Here is a 21940-nt window from a genome sequence, read left to right as displayed (position 1 = left end):
GAGATGATAGACAAAGTTTTAACCACCGGAAATCCTATTTATCCCACCTTGCAACACGAGGCCCAACAAGCTATTGAAATGTTGGAAATCGTAGAGCCTCCTCATAGTCCCAGACAAAGAAGATCCCTAGATATCCTTGGCACTGCCTGGAAATACCTGGCAGGAAACCCAGATCATGACGACCTAATTATGATAAATGGTAATTTAGAAAAACTAATTAACAATAATAATAAGCAATATTATATAAACAATGCTTTTAAGCAGCAGATAAATAATCTAACGAAAATCACTAACGATATATTAAGTACCTTTCAGAACGAAGAGGTAATTGTAAACGAAATCGCTTTAAATTTACAAAATAAAATTAGGCTTATAAAAGAAGAAATAATTAACATAAAATATGCCATACAATGGGCTAGATTAGGTATTATAAATTCCATGATTTTGAATAGGAAAGAAATTGAAATATCCATTAAGGAGTTTAATAAGGAAAATATGCCCTTCAACACAATGGAAGAGGCTCTAGAATTAGCCGAAATTAGCGTATTAAGCAACTCAACTTCTATTTTGTATGTCTTGAAAATTCCATTAACTACAGAAGTAATTTATAACAATTTTATTATAAAATCAGTAATAAAAAAAGATATAATGATTAATTTAAAATTTAATAATATTATTCAAAATAAAGAAGAAATATTCGGAATAAAAACTAGTTGTAAAAAATATAACTCAATTAGCATTTGTAAGCAAGACGAATTGTTAGATTTAAAAAATGACTTTTGTATAACTAACCTAATTAAAAGCCTTAATTCTTCGTGCCCAATGATAAATTGCCACCACATACCAAGAGACGAGCTAATTGCCCCAGGAATACTATTCCTTAACGATTACCATGGCAATATAAGTATCAGCGGAGATATGCGCAAAATAAATGGCACCTATATACTGAACTTCAAAAATGAGACGGTAATAGCTAACGGCAGAACTTATAGGAATTTCGAAACACCTCCTTTAAGGGTGATGCCAGCAATAGCACAGCCAAATCCAAGGGAGGAGAGCTTCACCAAACTTTTGTCACTCGAAGCCCTTAGCGAGTTACACCTGAACAACACTATAAAAATCCAGTCCCTCCAAACAGAAAACACGGCCAACCGAATATTCTCAGGGATTACCATAATCCTAGTTATCCTTGTCATTGCCAGCCTAAGGAGGCACTGCAGTAAAAAAACAAATAAACCTATAGAGCAACCATTACAATCAATCACTCAAGGCAGCCAGAGCCAAGAAACAACCAGGCAAGTCCAAGTCCCAGTACCCGAAGTAAGGACTTTTCAAATTTTTCAGACGATCGAGGACAACCGTCTTTAAGAGGGGAGGAGTTAACACCACACACATTCAAACTTCACAAACATTCACATAGTGGGTTGCCTGCATTCTCTAAGTCACATCGCAGCACACGAGAATGCGATAAACGCTGACTAAGCATATTCACATCATGGGAACATTACTGGTGATATGATATCAACAACATAAGCCACCTGCATTCTTCACTCCAGTTACAAAAGCGCATGCATATGAAATAAATGCTGATGCCTCACTACCGCTCCGTGGGAACATAGTTCACACTGCCAGTACTGCGCATACCTTAGCTTCATATTTCTATACGAGCATCCAACAAACGTCAACCGCGCGTCACCAGCGGATGGGAACATTGGCAGTGAAACGATACCACTGCAACATATGAAAATACCAACAACGATACGACGCCGCTGCAATTGGGCCGTCGTTAAGAATTAATAAAAAGCCATACTAATATAGTTTTAAGCGCAGTTGAAGTTCAGTTGTATTTCAGTTGTATTCTTCTCATGTAAAAGTAATAAAGTGAAAAACACCGGCATAAGCCGGCAAAAAAATAATTTTTTTTAAGTTTTAAACCCACAACGGGTTAACTTATATTTTAAAGTGCGCAAACTTATAATTTAAAAGTTATTTGTTGTTGAAATTTGCAAATTTCTATACAACTTTTATATGTGTATACGTATATATATTTTATGACATTACAAATCTGTGCTGCCACATCTAAAAAACGGAACAAGAGATGAATCGAAAAATAACTTGTAAAAATACCTTTCATCTGATGTATATATATCTTTGACTTTTCTAGCCTTTATTTACCAAACATTTGAAAAAGCTCTTTTTTGCATTCGTGGGCGAGCTGATATTACCTTATAACTCTTATGTTTATTGTTATGTTAGCCGATCCAACACCGGCTGCGCCATGCACAGTAATTCTGCGTAGAACACCTTTCTGCATAGGCGGCCTTCGGCCGTAGTAGTAAAAATATATATTTTCCTTTTTCTTTATTAACTGAAAGGTGGTAAGGTAATATTTATATTTGTTTTTTTTTTGTTTATGTGGCAGCACAGCTTTGTAATGTCATCAATAAAATATATATATATATATAAATGTGCATGTTGCTACAAAAGCGCGATTGATTTAATAAAAACATTTATAATAAGTAAAAACAATGCAAAAATGAAATGTGAAATATACAAAAATGCAATTTAAGTTTATCGTTGCCAATTTATATACATATGTATGTGGATTAAGGTTTTGAAAGATATGTAATTTGTAATTTAAAGTGCTATAGAAATTTGCTAAATTTGCAAACTTTAACAACAAATAACTTTTAAATTATAAGTTTGCGCACTTTAAAATATATATATTTGTGATCAGGACAACTCCCTCTTTCATTTGATACCAAGTTTTACCCCGAAATCGTGGGTTGCTAATCTAAAATTTTGCCTAAAAAAATGTTAACTAGGGGTTTTTATTGATTTTTGGGTAATAGTGCAGTCTACGGTCCCACCGAAATTTGGGCCAAAATTTTCGAGTGAGGTATCAAAAGACGCGTATTCACGTCTAGATCAAGAATCCGAAAGCGGAAGTTAACTCTTTTTACCCGTTCAAAAGATATTAACGAAAAACCGAACAAAGACCAGCGGGTCCCTCTGAAACCGGGGGTGGGATCCATAGTATTTTTGCGCAGAACACCTTTCTGCGTTGGCGGACTTCGCGCTTATAAAAAATAACCCTGGGCTACGCCATGCGAAGTCCGGGTGTGTGGTATAACCGTGGCTGCCGCCACGGTGATGCACAATTTTTTTTGTTGGTACTAACACAACAACAACCACATGAAAATCGCCAACTTCAACTGCAAATATCTCCGGACAGAGATACAATTTTGCTTCGTCTAGCGGCAACTAACTACTTACATAACATGTTGTACCGAAAAGCGGAGACACAAACCTCTGCTGTATGGCTGTGTATAACCTATAGCTGAATCGGTTGCGATGAATAGTGGGCACACACCATTTTTAGGTAATAGTGCAGTTTACGGTACCCACCCTAAAGTTGGACCAAGATTTTCGGGTGAGGTATCAAAAGACGCCACTTACAGCCACTTTATGTAATTCAGTGCTTGGATGGTGCTACCAGATGCTTTAAATTGTTCCAACGAATGAAAAATTTTTAAATAGTGTAAACGAGAAAATGGACCTTTTTCATTCAACTCAATTTATTTATTTTACAAAAAACAGAAAATTTGGAATAAAAAATCGCAGGAGATTTTATTTCCAATTTTCGCCTGCGGCGCCAATTGTTTTTTTTTTTAATAAATTATGTTTATTTCATAAAAAAATAGAAAATTTGTAATTAAAAAACACGATTTTTTAAAATAAATTACGTTTACTTCATAAAAAAAAATAAAAAATCTGGAATAAAAAAGGCGCGATTAAAATAGATTGAGTCGTTTTTTATTTATACATATTTTGAAGTCTGGTAGCACCATTTTTGCTCAATTCACTGAGTTTTTTTGCATCTTTTTGGTAAGTTTAATATTAAATTGTGATCAAACTATAAACCTCCTGTGGGTGGGGTGGTGTTTTTAGAAAGGGGAGTCACCCCTCCCAACCCCCTCCCCCTGGTCCCTTAATGTATAGTCTACCCAAAATTTTAGACAACTGTCAAAGCTCGTTGCATAGATCTATTTCGGGAACGCTAAATTCCTTCAACGTTTAGGCTCCGTTGTAGTAAACACTCAGCTATCACAACCATTGTGAATGATAACTAAGTGTGATATCTTCTGCATAGACGTCAAAATTCCAGTGATTGGATGACCTGATTTCCCTGCAAAAATCGCGAGTACTCCATGCATGCATGTATGCAGTACTCGCTATGGACCAACCCAGTACTCCAAAATTAGCCACAATTCATACAAAAAATATGGTCCAATGAACATTGCGATGTCCTAGGACTGGACCATGGAGTACCCAGTCCAATAAACATCGTGTAGTGATTACAATCGTTAAAAACGAGCAATGATCGGGTTACAATGTGTTCGTGTAGAAACATGAGTTGGGCCATTGCTGCATTACAGTGGAGTATATTGGTAAGTACTCCAGTGGATTACATGATCCAACGATTTTTGCAGGGTTGTATTTGACTATCGCTGTCTCATTTTGTATCTCTTTCTATCACCCGCTGAAGATAGGCGCCGCCATATTGAACACCCTGTCAAAACGCTAAAAAGTAGCCATATTGAACATCCTGTCAGGCATTTGACAGATAAGATATCACACTTAGTTATCATTCACAATGATCACAACGAACAAATGAAGTGAAACAAATACTCAGCGTTTGTTGAAAGCGCCCATTGACACATGACAACAAACTATTGTGAATGGCTTATCAAAAGAAGAAGGTTCATCCTAATAGCTGATCATTTGACACGTCAATTGCAATTTTTTCAGTGCATGTTTTTGCTAAATAATTTGTAAATTAATAAATTTCAGTAGAAATTAATTTTCACATATAGTTGTGTCATCAGTAGCCAACAACTTTAAAGTGTTATAACATCATTTTCTTACGCTGCAAGGCTTTTAAAAATTTGTGGGCAACAATATGGCGTTGGCCGACGGACCATGCTATACAATCATCAACTCGCCTGACATCGAGGTGCCAAATGAGATGCAACTTAAACAAGATCTTGAAAAAGGCGACACTAACGTGAAAATTGAGACTTTGAAAAAAGTTATACAAATGCTGTTGAATGGCGAACGTTTATCAGGGCTAATAATGACAATCATCAGATTTGTATTGCCCGTGCAGAACCATCAAATCAAAAAATTGTTATTAATATTTTGGGAGATAGTACCGAAGACGTCAGCAGATGGTAAACTCCTACAAGAGATGATTTTAGTGTGTGATGCTTATCGCAAAGATTTACAGCATCCCAATGAATTTCTGCGTGGATCCACTTTACGCTTCTTATGCAAACTCAAGGAGCCTGAATTACTGGAACCATTAATGCCAGCTATAAGAGCTTGTTTGGAACATCGTCACTCATATGTGCGTCGTAACGCTGTATTGGCTATTTTTACTATATATAAAAATTTTGATTGGCTAGTACCAGATGGTCCCGAATTGATTGCCAATTTCTTGGAAACTCAACAGGATATGTCTTGTAAACGTAACGCATTCCTAATGTTGCTACATGCAGATCAAGAACGTGCACTCAACTATTTGGCATCTTGTATTGATCAAGTTAATAATTTCGGTGACATACTACAATTGGTCATTGTGGAGCTTATCTATAAAGTTTGTCATGCCAATCCATCAGAGCGATCACGTTTCATACGTTGCATATATAATCTACTTAATTCATCATCAAATGCTGTGCGTTATGAAGCAGCCGGTACACTAATTACACTCTCTTCTGCGCCGACGGCTATACGTGCTGCTGCCACTTGTTACATTGAACTAATCGTCGGTGATAGCGATAACAATGTTAAATTGATTGTACTGGATCGCTTGATTGCCATGAAAGAAAATGAAAATATGGAAAAGGTAATGCAAGATTTAGTAATGGATATACTACGCGTTTTAGCTGCACCTGATATTGAGGTACGACGCAAGACATTAGCGCTTGCCATGGATTTAGTTTCATCTCGCAATATCGAAGAAATGGTTCTGGTGCTAAAGAAAGAGGTATCAAAGACGCATAATGTTGAACATGAAGATACTGGCAAATATAGGCAATTACTTGTACGCACCTTGCATTCGTGCTCTATTAAATTTCCCGATGTAGCGGCAAATGTAATACCTGTATTGGTCGAATTTCTTTCGGATACAAATGAATTGGCTGCCGCAGATGTATTGATTTTTATACGTGAAGCTATACAAAAATTTGCATCATTGCGTGCACTCATTATTGAGCGTCTAATAGAAGCATTCCCTCAAATCAAATCTTCGAAAATACATCGTGCTGCTGTTTGGATATTAGGTGAATATGTTGACAATAAAGAGCAAATTTTGGAAGTTATCGAAACTATCATACAAACTTTGGGCGAGATACCGATGGTAGAAGCAGAGCAAAAGCGTTTAGCCGGTGAGCAAATGGATGAGGGAGTAAAAGTGTCTGGTGATGGCGGAAGCGCTGTCTCAGCAAGCAATAAAGTCACTTCTGATGGTACATATGCTACACAAAGCGCATTCAGTTTGGCGCCGTAAGTTTATTGATATATTTCATATTTACCTACTAAAAATAAAATATAACCTTCATTTTATTTATTTCAGCATCGCCAAAAAAGAGAAGCGTCCACCACTACGTCAATATCTGATGGATGGTGATTTCTTTATCGGAGCTGCGTTATCAGCAACTCTTACGAAGCTAGCATTACGATATGCAGAATTGGAAAAAGATGTGGTGAGTAGCACAAGCGCCTACTTTGACCCAACTTATCATCTTTTTTCGGTAGCGTCAACAAAATCGTATAACTACACAAGTAATGCTAATTATGAGTTCAATATTGCATCTTGGCAAATCTGGATTCCCCACCAAATCTATTACCAATGATGACATTGATCGTATTTTCATTTGTTTACGTACTCTGAGTGAGCGCACAAAGGAGGCAGTAGAAGTATTCCAGCATTATTGTCGAGATGCACTAGGCAAAATGTTAGATGCCCAACATGAAGAAGATCAACGCATTATGAAACAGAAACAACGTGCTGCTGCGAAAGTACAACCGGACGATCCTGTCGGCTTTGCACAACTTTCTAATGGGCGTGATAGTCAGTTGGGTGAGAACGTTTTCGAAACTAGTTTGAACCAAGCATTGGCTGGCACAAAAACTACCAATTTGAGCGATGTCACATCACCAAATAATAAACTTAATAAAGTTACACAGTTGACTGGTTTCTCTGATCCCGTATATGCTGAGGCTTACGTAAATGTCAATCAATATGATATCGTTCTAGATGTATTAATTGTTAATCAAACAAGTAAGTTGATAGTGGTAAGTAATATTTGTAAACTACAATATATAAATATATTTACAGATGACACTCTTCAAAATTGTACACTTGAGTTGGCCACGTTGGGCGATTTAAAATTAGTTGAACGCCCACATCCAGTCGTGCTTGCGCCACATGATTTTTGCAATATAAAAGCAAATGTAAAAGTATCCTCTACAGAGAATGGAATTATTTTTGGCAATATTGGTAAGCTTGTATGCAAAGCTTTTCTTGTATTAATTGCAAAGAGATATTGTTTTAAATTTTCTTCCAGTTTATGACACCAGTATCAATACAAATGTTGTTGTGCTTAATACTATACATATTGATATAATGGACTATATAATACCCGCTTCTTGCACCGATACTGAATTCAGACAAATGTGGCAAGATTTTGAATGGGAAAATAAGGTATACAGTTTATACTTTTTAAACGTTTTTATATATGCATATATTACATATCATATCTCGTTTACTTTCCATATTCGTTTAGGTAACAGTAAATACCACATTCACCGACTTACATGAATATTTGAAACACTTGTTGAAGAGTACTAATATGAAGTGTTTGACTCCTGAAAAGGCACTCAGCGGCCAATGCGGATTTATGGCTGCTAATATGTATGCGAAGTAAGTGACAACAGAAACCTAGTTTAACGTGGCACTGGTTTTCCCATTATAGCTGCATTATTACCAATAGCAGAGTGTGAATATTCTACATACAAACAATCTAAGTTATATTGTTATATATTTAATTCTTTATGAGTTACCACTTTTAATAGTGAAATAACATCTAAGGTCAGAAAGAGCGGCCGTTTGTCCCGGTTAATAGTTATTATTTCAATTTCAATTCAGTCACTACAAAAGTAATCGCTCTTAAAATGTAAAGCTTGACATTTATTAAACATCATAAGCCCTTAGCGGTGCCCCCATCGAATAGACCAAAGTTATAACGATTTAAAATAAACCATTCTCGGGAGAGACAAGTAGTTCTGATATAATAGAATAGTATAGAAATGATCCCTAAACAACCGCAAAATCATCACAAGAACAATCCCGAAAATTTCCCTGAGATTGTTCCGAAATGGTTACGAAATAGATGATTCGGACATTATCCCGAAATACCCCTAAATGATCTAAAAAAAAAAATCTAAAATCCCTTCGTAGCTATAACGAAATGGGCTCCAAATTTCATTTCTTTTATTAATAAGAACATTAGTAAAATGAGATGTTGTTGTTGTGTTAACAGTGCTTTGTCCCATTAAAGAGGCACGACCACTCACAAATTGTCATCAAAGTCCTCTAGCGGGAGTCCAAGGAAACTGGCAGTTTGAACAGGGCGGACCATAGGAAGATTGGTGTTAGATGCGTAGGTGCCACATCACAATTGAAAAGATGGTTGGTGTCATGTGTGCACACATCGCATGCAGGGCATTATAAAGACTCTCCCCGAAAGTTTTGGGGATTGTTATCGATGTTGGTGGTCCTTTGTCGGACACAGATCCGGAACGGTCCGGTCATAAAGCACCATAAATTTACTAGCCCGACAACCTCGGGAACGTCTGATATTGTAACGAATTTATTGCAATTCCCCTTATTTGCAATCTTCTGCTAACGTTCGAATCACTAAACTGTTGAATAAATAACTCCAATATTGAATAATGGAAAAATGGCCTTTATTAAAGTACTTCACAATAAATAATACTGATATTGCTCGCCAGATAGCGTCTTAATCAAAACTGTTTTTTGCGCCTCTACTGGTGTCGCCTTTTATTTTCTCTGATTTCCTCGTTCGCATCTTCTAGGCGCTTCCATTTCCAGCATCTACTAGTTGGCCATCAGCTATCAAATATCTCAGCTGTAACTACAGATGCACGATTTTATAGCTTCTCTCATTGCATACTTTCGGTAGTATCTCAGATATATGCATGTAGTTGTGCGTTGCTTCCCAGCTGCGTATACGTACATATGTGTAGACATAATGATTGATTCGTTTATGTAGATACAAGTGACTGTCTGCTTTATTGTTGTTGTGACTTCATTTACTTGGCATCAGACTAGGGATGTATCACTTAGTGTCACTCATACTCGTCACAATATGAACAGAATAGCCTTGAGGAGGTTAGATAATTTTAGTTTGACACCATAAAATCATGCGTCTGAGAAGACCTAGGAAAAATAGAATATGTTTACATTTCTAGCCTTCTATCCCGAAATCATCCGTACAGCCCCGGAACGACCAAAAAACAAAACCACTAGACCCTTACAGCCTATCAAATATATAAAGTACAAATAACTAACAAAACCTTCATAACCTTTTCAGATCAATTTTTGGTGAAAATGCACTTGCCAACCTCAGCATCGAAAAGCCTGTGGATGATCCTGATTCCAAGGTTACCGGACACATTCGTATACGTGCCAAGAGTCAGGTATTTTTCAAATACAAAAAGTTGTATTTTTAATTTTATAAAGAAATTTTTTTTTAATATCAATTTAGGGCATGGCACTAAGCCTCGGCGATAAAATAAGTTCATCACAAAAGCAGGCAGTGCAGGCAGCATAGATGCGTTATTTGAAGATGAAATATATTATTTTTAGTGTATTAATTTTATCCGTTTACTTATTTTTTGCATTTCGCTGTTAGTGCATTTAAGCTTGGGGAGCTTTTGGCAATTTTTTTATTTCTTTCTTAGCTACGTCTTCTATACAATTGAAATTTATAATTCCAGCTACATACTAAGGCATCGAATCCCGAATTCCTACAATTCCGGTATTAAGGGAATAACAATCCCAGGATTCCGGAATTTTTTGGGATCATCCAGGGGTTGTTTTCTTTGTATTTTGGCTCAAGAAAATTAAGTAACGTAACGTTTCGAAAACACCTTATCTCAGAAAACCTTCGAACGTATTTCATAATTTGTTTCAAAAATGTCTTATCGCAGAATACGGTCGAAAAACGCCCTATCTAAAAATTTGTTCCATAAACAACCCAGCGTACGTCAAAGTGTATTAAGTTTGAGTTCATATAGGGCGTTTTTGAAACAAAATCGGTGATAGGTCGTTTTTGAAACAAATGCTGAAATAGGGCGTTACTGCCCTGCACAAAATGACTGTGTGGCAGTGCAACCCTGCCAAACCAGCTGGTCGTGACAATTTATTTTCGTAACTTCACACATTTTTGGCGAAGAAAATTTAAATAGAAGCAATAATTTTATGAATTTTTTTTATCGACAGCGCATTTGTGAAAATCAGCTGATGTACGGGGCAGCCATTTGTATCACTATACGTACGCTATGAATGTTGACATTTCTGGGGTAGGGGTCTATTAAGGTTTTATAATTTATTTTTTTTTCTGAAAAAAAAAAACGCTATTAAAAAATAAACCAATTAAAAAAGAAATCTCGAAATCCCTGGCGTTTATTAAAAATAATCCCGAGATTTCGGGATGGTAAAATAACTCGGGAGGCCTGGGATACATGCCTATTTGAAGGCGAAACGCAAAAAATGTCCCTGTTTTTTTTTAAATATCGCATAAAATGTACGAGAATATAATATTCACATATACATACATCATACACCGATTATTATGTATCAATAAAATATATATATTAAAGCTAAACTTACAATTATTTATATTCATTTAATGACATAGAGCTGAAAGTGCGTATTCTTACGCTAATATGAAAATTCCACACTCTGAATAAAAAGGCTTAATGTTCGAGAGAGAAGTTCTTCGAAAGTTTTATGGACCTCTGCGCATTGGCGATGGCAAGTGCCGAAGAAGATTTAATGATGAGCTGTACGAGCTTTACGCAGACATCAACATAGTCCAGCGAATTAAAACGCAGAGGCTACACTGGCTAGGCCATGTTATGCGAATGAAGGACGACGCTGCGGCTAAGAAAGTGTTTCTATCGGAGCCCGCCTATGGAAGCAGAGGAAGAGGGCGGCCCCCTCCGCTGGAAGGATCAGGTGAAAAACGATTTAAACTCCCTTGGTGTGACCAATTGGCACCATTCGGCAGAGTGAAGAAGCGCCTTGTTGGACGGCCACAACCGTTCAAACGGTTAAGCGCCAAGTAGGTAAGTAAGTAATGCGTTTTAAGCCATGACATTACAGAGGATGTCAAGCAGAGTTGGGCAAAATTTATTCGAATAACGAATAATAGATAAATGAATAAATATTGTGACGAATATTAGTAACACTAAGTGATACATACATCTCTAAGCCGATACTAAGCAGTGACTTGTATGCACATCAACAAATCAATCATTATGTTTACCAATTTGTCCATACAAACAGCTGAGAGCAACGCACAAACACATGCATATATCTGAGATACTCCCAAAAGTAGGCAATAATTTGTGCAAGTATCACTCACATATACACGCGCATATGAGAGGATATAGGCGTGCATCTGTAGTTATAGCTGATAAGTTTATAACGACGCCCACTTTTATATAACAGATTTTTGAAAGGGTCGTAGATGAAAATAATAAGCTATATCTTAGCGAAAGGGAGCTTTGTATCAATAGAATTTTACTTTTTAAATTGAATTATAATATTTAATTGGAAAACACTAAATTTTTTGAAAATGGGTGTGGCACCGCCCTTTTTATGACTAAGCAATTTTCTATGTTTCGGGAGCTATAACTCAAAGAAAAATCAACGGATCGTAATAAAATTGGGTACACAAATTTTCCCTATATTATAAAATATTTCTAGTGAAAATGGCCGGAATCAGTTAAGGACCACGCCCACTTTTATATAAAATATTCTTAAAAGGGTCGTAGACGAAAATAATAAGCTATAACTTAGGAAAAATAGTTTTGAATTAACGGTATTTCACTTATCAAGCTTTACTGTAGGAGGAAATGGGGAGACATTTTTTTAAATGGGCGGTGCCACGTACTATGTAGAAAAGTAATTTATCTGAAATGAAATGCGCAATTGAAGCTCACGCTGAGTATAAAATGTTCGGTTACACACGAACTTAGGATACTTTTACTTGTTTTATTTGAGTGAGAGAGAAAGTGAACCTGCGGATAATTTATCTTTTAAATTATTTTCATACAAATTTTTTATACTCTATTTAATAATTTGGGAAAATTTTAAACAACGTGACATCAGGACGGACAAGGCGACAGCTGTTTCGATTATACCTTGTAAATCTCTTCAGAGCAGAGCGCACAGAGTATATTAACTTTGATTGGATAACGGTTGGTTGCACAGGTATAAAGGAATCGAGATAGATATAGACTTCCATAAATCAAAATCATCAGTATCGAAAAAAAATTCGATTGAGCCATGTCCGTCCGTCCGCCCGTCCGCCCGTCTGTCCGTTAACACGATAACTTGAGTAAATTTTGAGGTATCTTGATGAAATTTGGTATGTAGGTTCCTGGGCACTCATCTCAGATCGCTATTTAAAATGAACGATATCGGACAATAACCACGCCCACTTTTTCGATATCGAAAATTTCGAAAAATCGAAAAAGTGCGATAATTCATTACCAAATACGGATTAAGCGATGAAACTTGGTAGGTGAGTTGAACTTATGACGCAGAATAGAAAACTAATAAAATTTTGGACGATGGGCGTGGCACCGCCCACTTTTAAAAGAAGGTAATTTAGAAGTTTTGCAAGCTGTAATTTGGCAGTCGTTGAAGATATCATGATGAAATTTGGCAGGAACGTTACTCTTATTACTATATGTCTGCTTAATAAAAATTAGCAAAATCGGTGAACGACCACGCCCACTTTTAAAAAAAAAAAAATTTTAATTCAAATTTTAAAAGAAAAGTTAATATCTTTACAGTATATAAGTAAATTATGTCAACATTCAACTCCAGTAATGATATGGTGACAGCCAGGCCGCCCTCAAGGCCATCTCAGCATTTGAAATAAAATCAGCGCTAGTCCTTGAGTGTGTGGAAAAGCTGAACCAACTAGGAGCACACAATGAATTACTGTTGGCCTGGGTTCCAGGCCACAGGGGAGTCGAGGGAAACGAGCAGGCGGACAGCCTGGCCAGAGAGGCAGCAACGATACGACCTATTGGTCCTGAGCCGTTCCTGCCAGTGGGCCCGCAGGAAATTAGGGGGCATCTATTGGCAGAAGAAAAGGAAAAGAGGGAAGAACACTGGCGTAATATGCCAGGCCTAAGACAACCTAAGCTACTGTTAGGGGGTTATTGCACAACTCGATACAGGGCATTTATAGGCCTCTCGAAAAATAACCTAAGAACTCTAACAGCAATTCTTACAGGACACTGCAGACTGAACAGCCACATGCAAAAGCTGGGTATAATATCAAACAACACATGCCGATTTTGTGACAGATCAGCGGAGACGGCGGACCATATCCTCCTGGAGTGCGATGCAATCTCAAGACGTAGAGCTAAGTTTATGGGCTCACCATGGCCAGAGCATACTCACATCAAATCCCTCAAGCCAGGTGAACTGCTAGGGTTCATCAGAGATGTCGGCTTGGATGAGGTGTTGTGAAGCAGATGAGGGCACAATAGACCAATGGTCGCAGTGCGATCCTCAAATAACTATCTAATGATATGGTGCAACAAAATACAAAAATAAAAGAAAATTTCAAAATGGGCGTGGCTCCGCCCTTTTTCATTTAATTTGTCTAGGATACTTTTAATGCCATAAGTCGAATAAAAATTTACAAATCCTTGTGAAATTTGGTAGAGGCTTAGATTCTAGGACGATAACTGTTTTCTGTGAAAAAGGGGGAAATCGGTTGAAGCCACGCCCAGTTTTTATACACAGTCGACCGTCTGTCCTTCCGCTCGGCCGTTAACACGATAACTTGAGCAAAAATCAATATATCTTTACTAAACTCAGTTCACGTACTTATCTGAACTCACTTTGTATTGGTGTAAAAAATGGCCGAAATCTGACTATAATCACGCCCACTTTTTGGATATCGAAAATTACGAAAAATGAAAAATGCCATAATTATATACCAAATACGAAAAAAGGGATGAAACATGGTAACTGTATTGGCCTATTGACGCAAAATATAACTTTAGAAAAAAACTTGGTAAAATGGGTGTGACACCTACCATATTAAGTAGAAGAAAATGAAAAAGTTTAGCAGGGCGAAATCAAAAGCACTTGGAATCTTTGAAGGAATACTGTTCGTGGTATTACATATATAAATAAATTAGCGGTACCCGACAGATGATGTTCTGGATCACCCTGGTCCGCATTTTGGTCGATATCTCGAAAACGCCTTCACATATACAACTAAGGGCCACTCCCTTTTAAAACCCTCATTAATACCTTTAATTTGATACCCATATCGTACAAACACATTCTAGAGTCACCCCTGGTCAACGTTTATGGCGATATCTCGAAAAGGCGTCCACATATAGAACTAAGGCCCACTCCTTTTTAAAATACTCATTAACACCTTTCATTTGATACCCATATCGTACAAACAAATTCTAGAGTCACCCCTGGTCAACGTTTATGGCGATATCTCGAAAAGGCGTCCACCTATAGAACTAAGGCCCACGCCCTTTTAAAATACTCATTAGCACCTTTCATTTGATACCCATATCGTACAAAAAAATTCTAGAGTCACCCCTGGTCCACCTTTATGGCGATATCTCGAAAAGGCGTCCACCCATAGAACTAAGGCCCACTCCCTTTTAAAACACTTATTAACACCTTTCGTTTGATACCCATATTGTATAAACGCATTCTAGAGTCAACCCTGGTCCACTTTTATAACGATATTCCGAAAAGGCGTCCACCTATAGAACTAAGGCCCACTCCCTTTTAAAATACTCATTAACACCTTTAATTTGATACCCATATAGTAAAAACAAATTCTAGAGTCACCCCTGGTCCACCTTTATGGCGATATCTCGAAAAGGCGTCCACATATAGAACTAAGGCCCACGCCCTCTTAAAATACTCATTAACACCTTTCATTTGATACTCATATCGTACAAACAAATTCTAGAGTCACTCCTGGTCCATCTTTATGGCGATATCTCGAAAAGGCGTCCACATATAGAACTAAGGCCCACGCCCTCTTAAAATACTCATTAACATCTTTCATTTGATACTCATATCGTACAAAATAAATTCTAGAGTCATCCCTGGTCCACCTTTATGGCGATATCTCGAAAAGGCGTCCGCCTATAGAACTTAGGCCCACTCCCTTTTACAATTATCATTAACACATTTCATTTGATACCCATATCGTACAAACAAATTCTAGAGTCAGGCCTGGTCCACCTTTATGGCGATATCCCTAAATGGCATCCATCTATAGAACTATGGCCAACTTCCTCTTAAAATACTCTTTAATACCTTCCATTTGATACACATGTCATACAAACACATTCCAGGGTTACCCTAGGTTCTTTTTACAACATGGTGATTTTCCCTTACTTTGTCTCCACAGCTCTCAACTGAGTATGTAATGTTCGGTTACACCCGAACTTAGCCTTCCTTACTTGTTTTTTCTTAAAATGGAGTGCAGAGGCCTTATTATGTAACTCAATTTGAAAGAAATTTCTTTAGGATTTAAAACATAATGTATGTGACAGCTTTCGAATCGTGTTTCCTTTAAAATCGTATTTTCTTTCGAATCGAGTTATAGAATAGGGTCCCAGATTAAACTATTTTAATTAGGTTGAGATATGTACGTATGTAGGTTGAACTGGCCGGTCCATGAGGACCTCACATAGACTGATTGAGTCCTTAGTGTTAAACGTATATGTAATACTTCTATATTGCTACTACAGACTGGGTACACCCACTCCAACATATTACTGTTTAAATGTTTTTGTTTTGGTATTCAATAATCGAGCGTACCTAGATTTAAATGTTTTCTTGTCACACTTACATATGTTGCTAAAATTAAAAAAAATTGTAAAGCTATCTATCTGGATCGATTAAAAATGGGTGATCTGGTTGACGATCACGACAAAGCGAACCGGAAATACTTTCTTTAAAATAATCCGCGTTTTTTGGGAGGAAAGTGATTAATGGCTTGTTGTTGTTGTTCTTGTTTGTTTACTTCACAACCGTCAAACCGAATTAAAATTTGCCATCATTTGAAAAGGTTTATCAATTCCCATGTTTTTTTATATACTGGTACTAGAAAATGCTTGAAGCTTTTGTAGCGTATGAAAAAACGTTTCCCTTACTACTTATACATATGCCTTTTCAGTGTCCTGAAATGATCCCACATTTAATCCACAAAATCTCCGTACGGACTGCACGGTTTACAAAAAACACCGATTTCGAACTAGCATCCGAAATAGTGTGACATTCAACTCAGAAGTTACAATTGGGTTAGATAAGCTGTAAATTTCGCAGGCAACCCCTTGAAAGGGTTGCGCTACACAACCCCTTGTAATTAGCAGCCCGGTTATAAACAAACAGCCCAAAACAAAAATGCCGTGTGAGTTTTTTTCCCTTCTCTCTTTCCTCCTATTCTGAACAATGTTCGAAAACGCGGAAACCGGTTATGGGAGAGAAGTAGGTATTCAGACCAATTCTAAATATTCTCGCGGAATTTTGTTCTCGCGGATTTTTTTATTCCCGCGGAAAAATTCCTCCAATTCTGTTCTCCTAGGGAGAACAATAATTGGGGAATAGGAATTTCGAATTTTCGAAGTCAGCTGTTTTGTCAATTGAAATTTCGTTGCACATTTCTTATTTTGTTTAAAAAATTTAAAAGTTTAATTATTGTTGCAAATTTATTGGAAATTAAGAAATAAAATATAAACATTGCACAGTATTTATTGCATTTCATGTGGTATTCACTGAAATGAGTAATGAATTGGTGCCACAGCAACATCAACAGCGGAACATAAGAAGAAGACGGCCGCATAACACAAATCTGCCGGAGTTGCCTGCTTTCATTCAGCAAAGCAATTTTCTGGCGGCCAAGTTGAGTTGAATTCGTCCTTCATCATATGCCAAAATCTATTTAAGCCTTATTAAAAAATCCTTGCGCAATTTCTGGATGGCTGCATCAAATTTGTATACCAAGAGCTCTACCGTTGCTTATAATATACTTTTCGACTTAAAATAAAGAATATTGTGGTTGTAGTTGTTGTTGTATTAACAGTGAGAATATTGTGGTAGAAAATAAATACATCTTTTAGCACAAATTTGTACAAATAAGTGTTCTTTCTTAAAATAACCAATTTCCTTTAACTATTTTGATGGATTCCCTTTAATTTAACAAGTGAAAAAACTCCTATGAAATGGCAGAGAAATCTCCCTCTCCCTCACATTCATAATACCTTCTTTTCTCCCATAACCGGTTACCGCTTTTTCGAACATTGTTCAGAATAGGAGGAAAGGGAGAAGTGAAAAAACTCACAAGGAATTTTTATTTAGAATACGAGGAATGGGAGAAGGGAAAAAACTCGCACGGAATTTTCGTTTAGAATTGGGCTGAATAATACCTACTTTTCTCCCATAACCGGTTTCCGCTTTTTCGAACATTGTTCAGAATAGGAGGAAAGGGAGAAGTGAAAAAACTCACAAGGAATTTTTATTTAGAATACGAGGAATGGGAGAAGGGAGAAAACTCGCACGGAATTTTCGTTTAGAATTGGGCTGATTATGAATATGAGGGAGAGGGAAATTTCTCTGCCATTTCATAGGAATTCTTTCACTTGTTAAATTAAAAGGAATGCATCAAAATAGGAAATTGGTTCTTTTAAGAAAGAACATTTATTTGTACAAATTTGTGCTAAAATATGTATGGACATTCTTAATACAACAACAACAACCACAATGTTCTTTATTTTACGTCGAAAAGCAGGGACGGAAATTAATTTTTTTTTTTTTTTGGAGTCGAAAAAGTCCTGGTCAAAAAATTGTCCTAGGTGAAAAAGTTCCCAGGTATCCCTATAGCAATATCATGTCGAATCATGCATCCTTTTTATTTTTCGAACTGGCTCCATAAAAGTCCACATATAAAAGTAGTATCTGTATTTTTATTTTTTGAGTCCGATAGAACTAGTTAAGCTCGGACTTTTAAAAATAAAGGCCGGAAATAAAAGTTAAAACCGGACTTTTATTTTTTAAGGCCAAAATAGGAGTCCAGCTTAATAACAAAGAAACGGCTTCTCCGAATTAACATTTTTTTTATTTTGGCCTTAAAAAATAAAAGTCCGGATTTAACTTTTATTTCCGGACTTTTATTTTTAAAAGTCCATGTTTAACTAGTTATATAGGACTCAAAAAATAAAAATCCGAAAATAATTTTTATCTTCATCCAAATATATTTAAAGTCCAAAATTAATAGTTTTACAATGAATTATATTATAAAAGAAATAACAGTTTCAGCCCCTGTCGAAAAGTATATCATAAGCAACGGAGAGCTCTTGGTATATTTGATGCAGCCATCCAGAAATTGCGCAAGGATTTTTAAGAAGGCTTAAATAGATTTTGGCATATGATGAAGGACGAATTCAACTCAACTTGGCCGCCAGAAAATTGCTTTGCTGAATGAAAGCAGGCAACTCCGGCAGATTTGTGTTATGCGGCCGTCTTCTTCTTATGTTCCGCTGTTGATGTTACTGTGGCACTAATTCATTACTCATTTCAGTGAATACCATATAAAATGCAACACTGTGCATTGTTTATATTTTATTTCTTAATTTCAAACAAATTCGCAAAAATAATTAAACTTCTTTTTTTTTTTTAACAAAATAAGAAATGCGCAACGAAATTTCAATTGACAAAGCAGCTGACTTCGAAAATTCGCAATTCCTATTCCCCAATTTTTGTTCTCCCTAGGAGAACAGAATTGGAGGAATTTTTCCGAGGGAATAAAAAATCGGCGAGAACAAAATTCCGAGGGAATATTTAGATTGGGCTGAAAAACTTTACATACTCCCGTGAAGTTTTCATGTGGTCACCATAATTCTTAGGGCAATCTAGTACAATTTTTACTACTTTTATTTACAACCCTTCAAGAACAGCTGTTTTGAATTGTTTACTTTTCTTGGTTGCAATCAATCGGTTCCAACTAAAAGTATTTTGGTTATTTGGGGAAAGTAGGGCAGTCGTGAATGCGATCTCCCACATTCCTTAATCATAAATTTGATGGGACAATATAATTACAGGTCATAGCAAAATTACTTCCTCATTGAATATCAGAGTTTGTATACAAAAAATGTTTATCGAAACTTGCATCGCACCAGTTAATATAGCGCTTATTAAGTACTGTAAGTATTTACATCATCTACATTATTAAGATTAGTTTATTTATTGTAAAATGATCCTTAACCTACTTGAACAGGGGGTAAACGCGATGAGGAGCTAATCTTGCCCATTAACGATTCACTTAGCATGACCCTAAGCACCGATGAGGTAATTTACACTTTTTTGTGTTCAAAGCTAGATATTTATAAATGGTTATTTTTTAAATGAAAAAATCAAATAACGCCATTGTTATGCAAATTCAAGATGTGTGCAAAGACAACAACAGCTGCTGCGGCTTCCTTTAATAGACATATTATGTGGTTGAATGGCGAGGAGGTGTCGCTTGAGGAGAATGCACGTGCCATGTGTTGCTTGAATGAATGTATGTATGAACTAATGTAAATAGGCAAAATATAACCAATGTTCATTAATGACATGCTTTTTTAGTGCAGCGTCTGGCCATTGCAAAGGGACAACTCAAATTCCCAATAGAATGGAAGCTGCATATTGCATCCCATAATAACTTTCCTACCGCTGCCGGCTTAGCTTCGAGTGCTGCTGGTTATGCCTGCTTAGTATATACACTAGCACACCTTTATGGCGTTGAAGATGAAGAACTAACAGCAATAGCACGCCAAGGTAGTGGCTCTGCATGTCGTAGTTTACACGGAGGCTTTGTACGCTGGCATATGGGCAAACTGAAAAATGGTCGCGATTCAATTGCATTACCGATTGCGCCCGAACATCATTGGCCGGAAATGCACGTTTTAATATTGGTAGTAAATGATGGGCGTAAAAAGACAAGCTCCACCAAAGGTATGCAACGCTCTGTACAAACATCTGACTTAATTGCATATCGTGCAAAACAATGTGTACCAGAACGTACAGTGGCATTGGTTGATGCTATTGAAAGTCGTGATTTTCAGAAACTAGCAGAGATTACTATGCGCGATTCTAATCAATTTCATGCCATCGCCTTGGACACATATCCACCGTGTGTATATATGAATGATGTATCACACGCAATTGTAGAATTCGTACATGCCTACAATGCGGCAGTTGGAGAGACAAAACTAGCATATACTTTTGATGGAGGGCCAAATGCTTGTATTTATTTGCTTGAAAAAGATGTATCTGCTGCATTAGCAGCAATACAATTGAGTTTTCCCAATGATGCTGCACAAAGTGTAGAATATGTTAAAGGTATACCAGTTGAGCGTGAACGGAAAGAGGTGCGTATGCACATATATATCAATGTGCATAATGTTCGGTATTACTCGAACATATGTAGCTCCCATACTTGTTCATGATTAGAAACTTGAATATCTAATTTAATTTTTCATTTTTTCAGAACAATGGTTTCAATGGTAATGCCACTTTTCCTATAAATGAACAAAATCTACTCAAATATATAATTCATACACGCATTGGAAAAGGTCCACAACGTGTTGATAAGGCTGAAAGCCTATTGGATTTGACACACGGTCTACCAATTGAAAATTGAATAGATTCTAACGGGCACTTATTAGCAGTGACAATAACAATACCTTATAGTGACAATAAAAGTTTTCCAATGTACATTTATATGTATATCCATATTTTGTAGCTTTCTACATTTTAAAGTTAGGACATTTTTACACATGTGAATATCTGGAAATTTATAAAATATTTTACTAATCTATATGAAACAATTATGCTACGTATAAAAATTAGTTAAATTGTAGTATTGTAAAAGCTTGTAGTTAATCAGTAGTATACTATGTACAAAGTATCTATGTATGTTCGTTGGTAATTGCTTTAGCTCTAAATTAAATTAAAAAACGTACATACAACTAACAGCACAGTGGTGATTATGCAAGCCATAACAAGGCTTAAAGGAAAAGCAGAACCAAGTCCAATAAAGTACACAAATTTCTTGTTGTTATTGTTGTAGCGATAAGGACGCTCCCCAAAAGCCTTGGGGAGTGTTATCGATGTTGATGGTCCTTTGCCGGATGCAGATCCGGTACGTTTCGGTAACAAGCACCATTAAGGTACTAGCCCGATCATCTCGGGAACGATTTGGTATGACCACATGAAACCTTATAGGCCATACCACCCTCCCAGCCCCTGTATCCACAGGGAACTTGGGGTCGCCACAGCATCGGCTGTTAAAGGAATAGCATTCTCCACGGGTAGGTGAGGTTGACAATTGAGTTGGAGAAGCTATATTTTGCGCTGGCAACCCCTTGAAAGGGTTTCGCTACACAGCTCCTTGAATCAATTTGGTATTTGGGTCGCCTCTTACGACAAGAATATCTGCCGCGGGTATATTCTAAGCCTCCGCTGCGGCACAAATTTCTTCCAATAATTGCTAATTAAAAAATTTGGCCTTTT

At 36.7% G+C, this 21940-nt stretch overlaps 2 protein-coding genes across 2 annotated transcripts; both read left to right on the top strand.

Annotated features, from left to right (window-relative positions):
• Nucleotides 1–4752: 4752 nt before the first annotated feature.
• betaCOP (coatomer subunit beta) lies at nt 4753–10976 on the top strand. Its single transcript, XM_067784083.1, has 8 exons — nt 4753–6567; nt 6638–6767; nt 6820–7345; nt 7403–7564; nt 7632–7768; nt 7851–7987; nt 9681–9786; nt 9855–10976. Exons 1-8 carry the CDS (start codon nt 4964–4966, stop codon nt 9918–9920), a joined length of 2868 nt encoding a protein of 955 aa, XP_067640184.1. The 5' UTR covers nt 4753–4963; the 3' UTR covers nt 9921–10976.
• An 8405-nt stretch (nt 10977–19381) lies between these two features.
• Nucleotides 19382–21402, top strand: Mvd (mevalonate diphosphate decarboxylase). Its single transcript, XM_067779277.1, has 5 exons — nt 19382–19587; nt 19662–19732; nt 19829–19946; nt 20012–20796; nt 20916–21402. Exons 1-5 carry the CDS (start codon nt 19536–19538, stop codon nt 21066–21068), a joined length of 1179 nt encoding a protein of 392 aa, XP_067635378.1. The 5' UTR covers nt 19382–19535; the 3' UTR covers nt 21069–21402.
• The last annotated feature ends 538 nt before the right edge of the window (nt 21403–21940 follow it).

This window comes from Eurosta solidaginis, chromosome 4 (genome assembly GCF_040869045.1).
Source record: "Eurosta solidaginis isolate ZX-2024a chromosome 4, ASM4086904v1, whole genome shotgun sequence".
NCBI classification, from domain to species: domain Eukaryota; kingdom Metazoa; phylum Arthropoda; class Insecta; order Diptera; family Tephritidae; genus Eurosta; species Eurosta solidaginis.
Note: the sequence above shows the minus strand (reverse complement) of the source record. Positions and strands in the feature narration are given on the sequence as shown.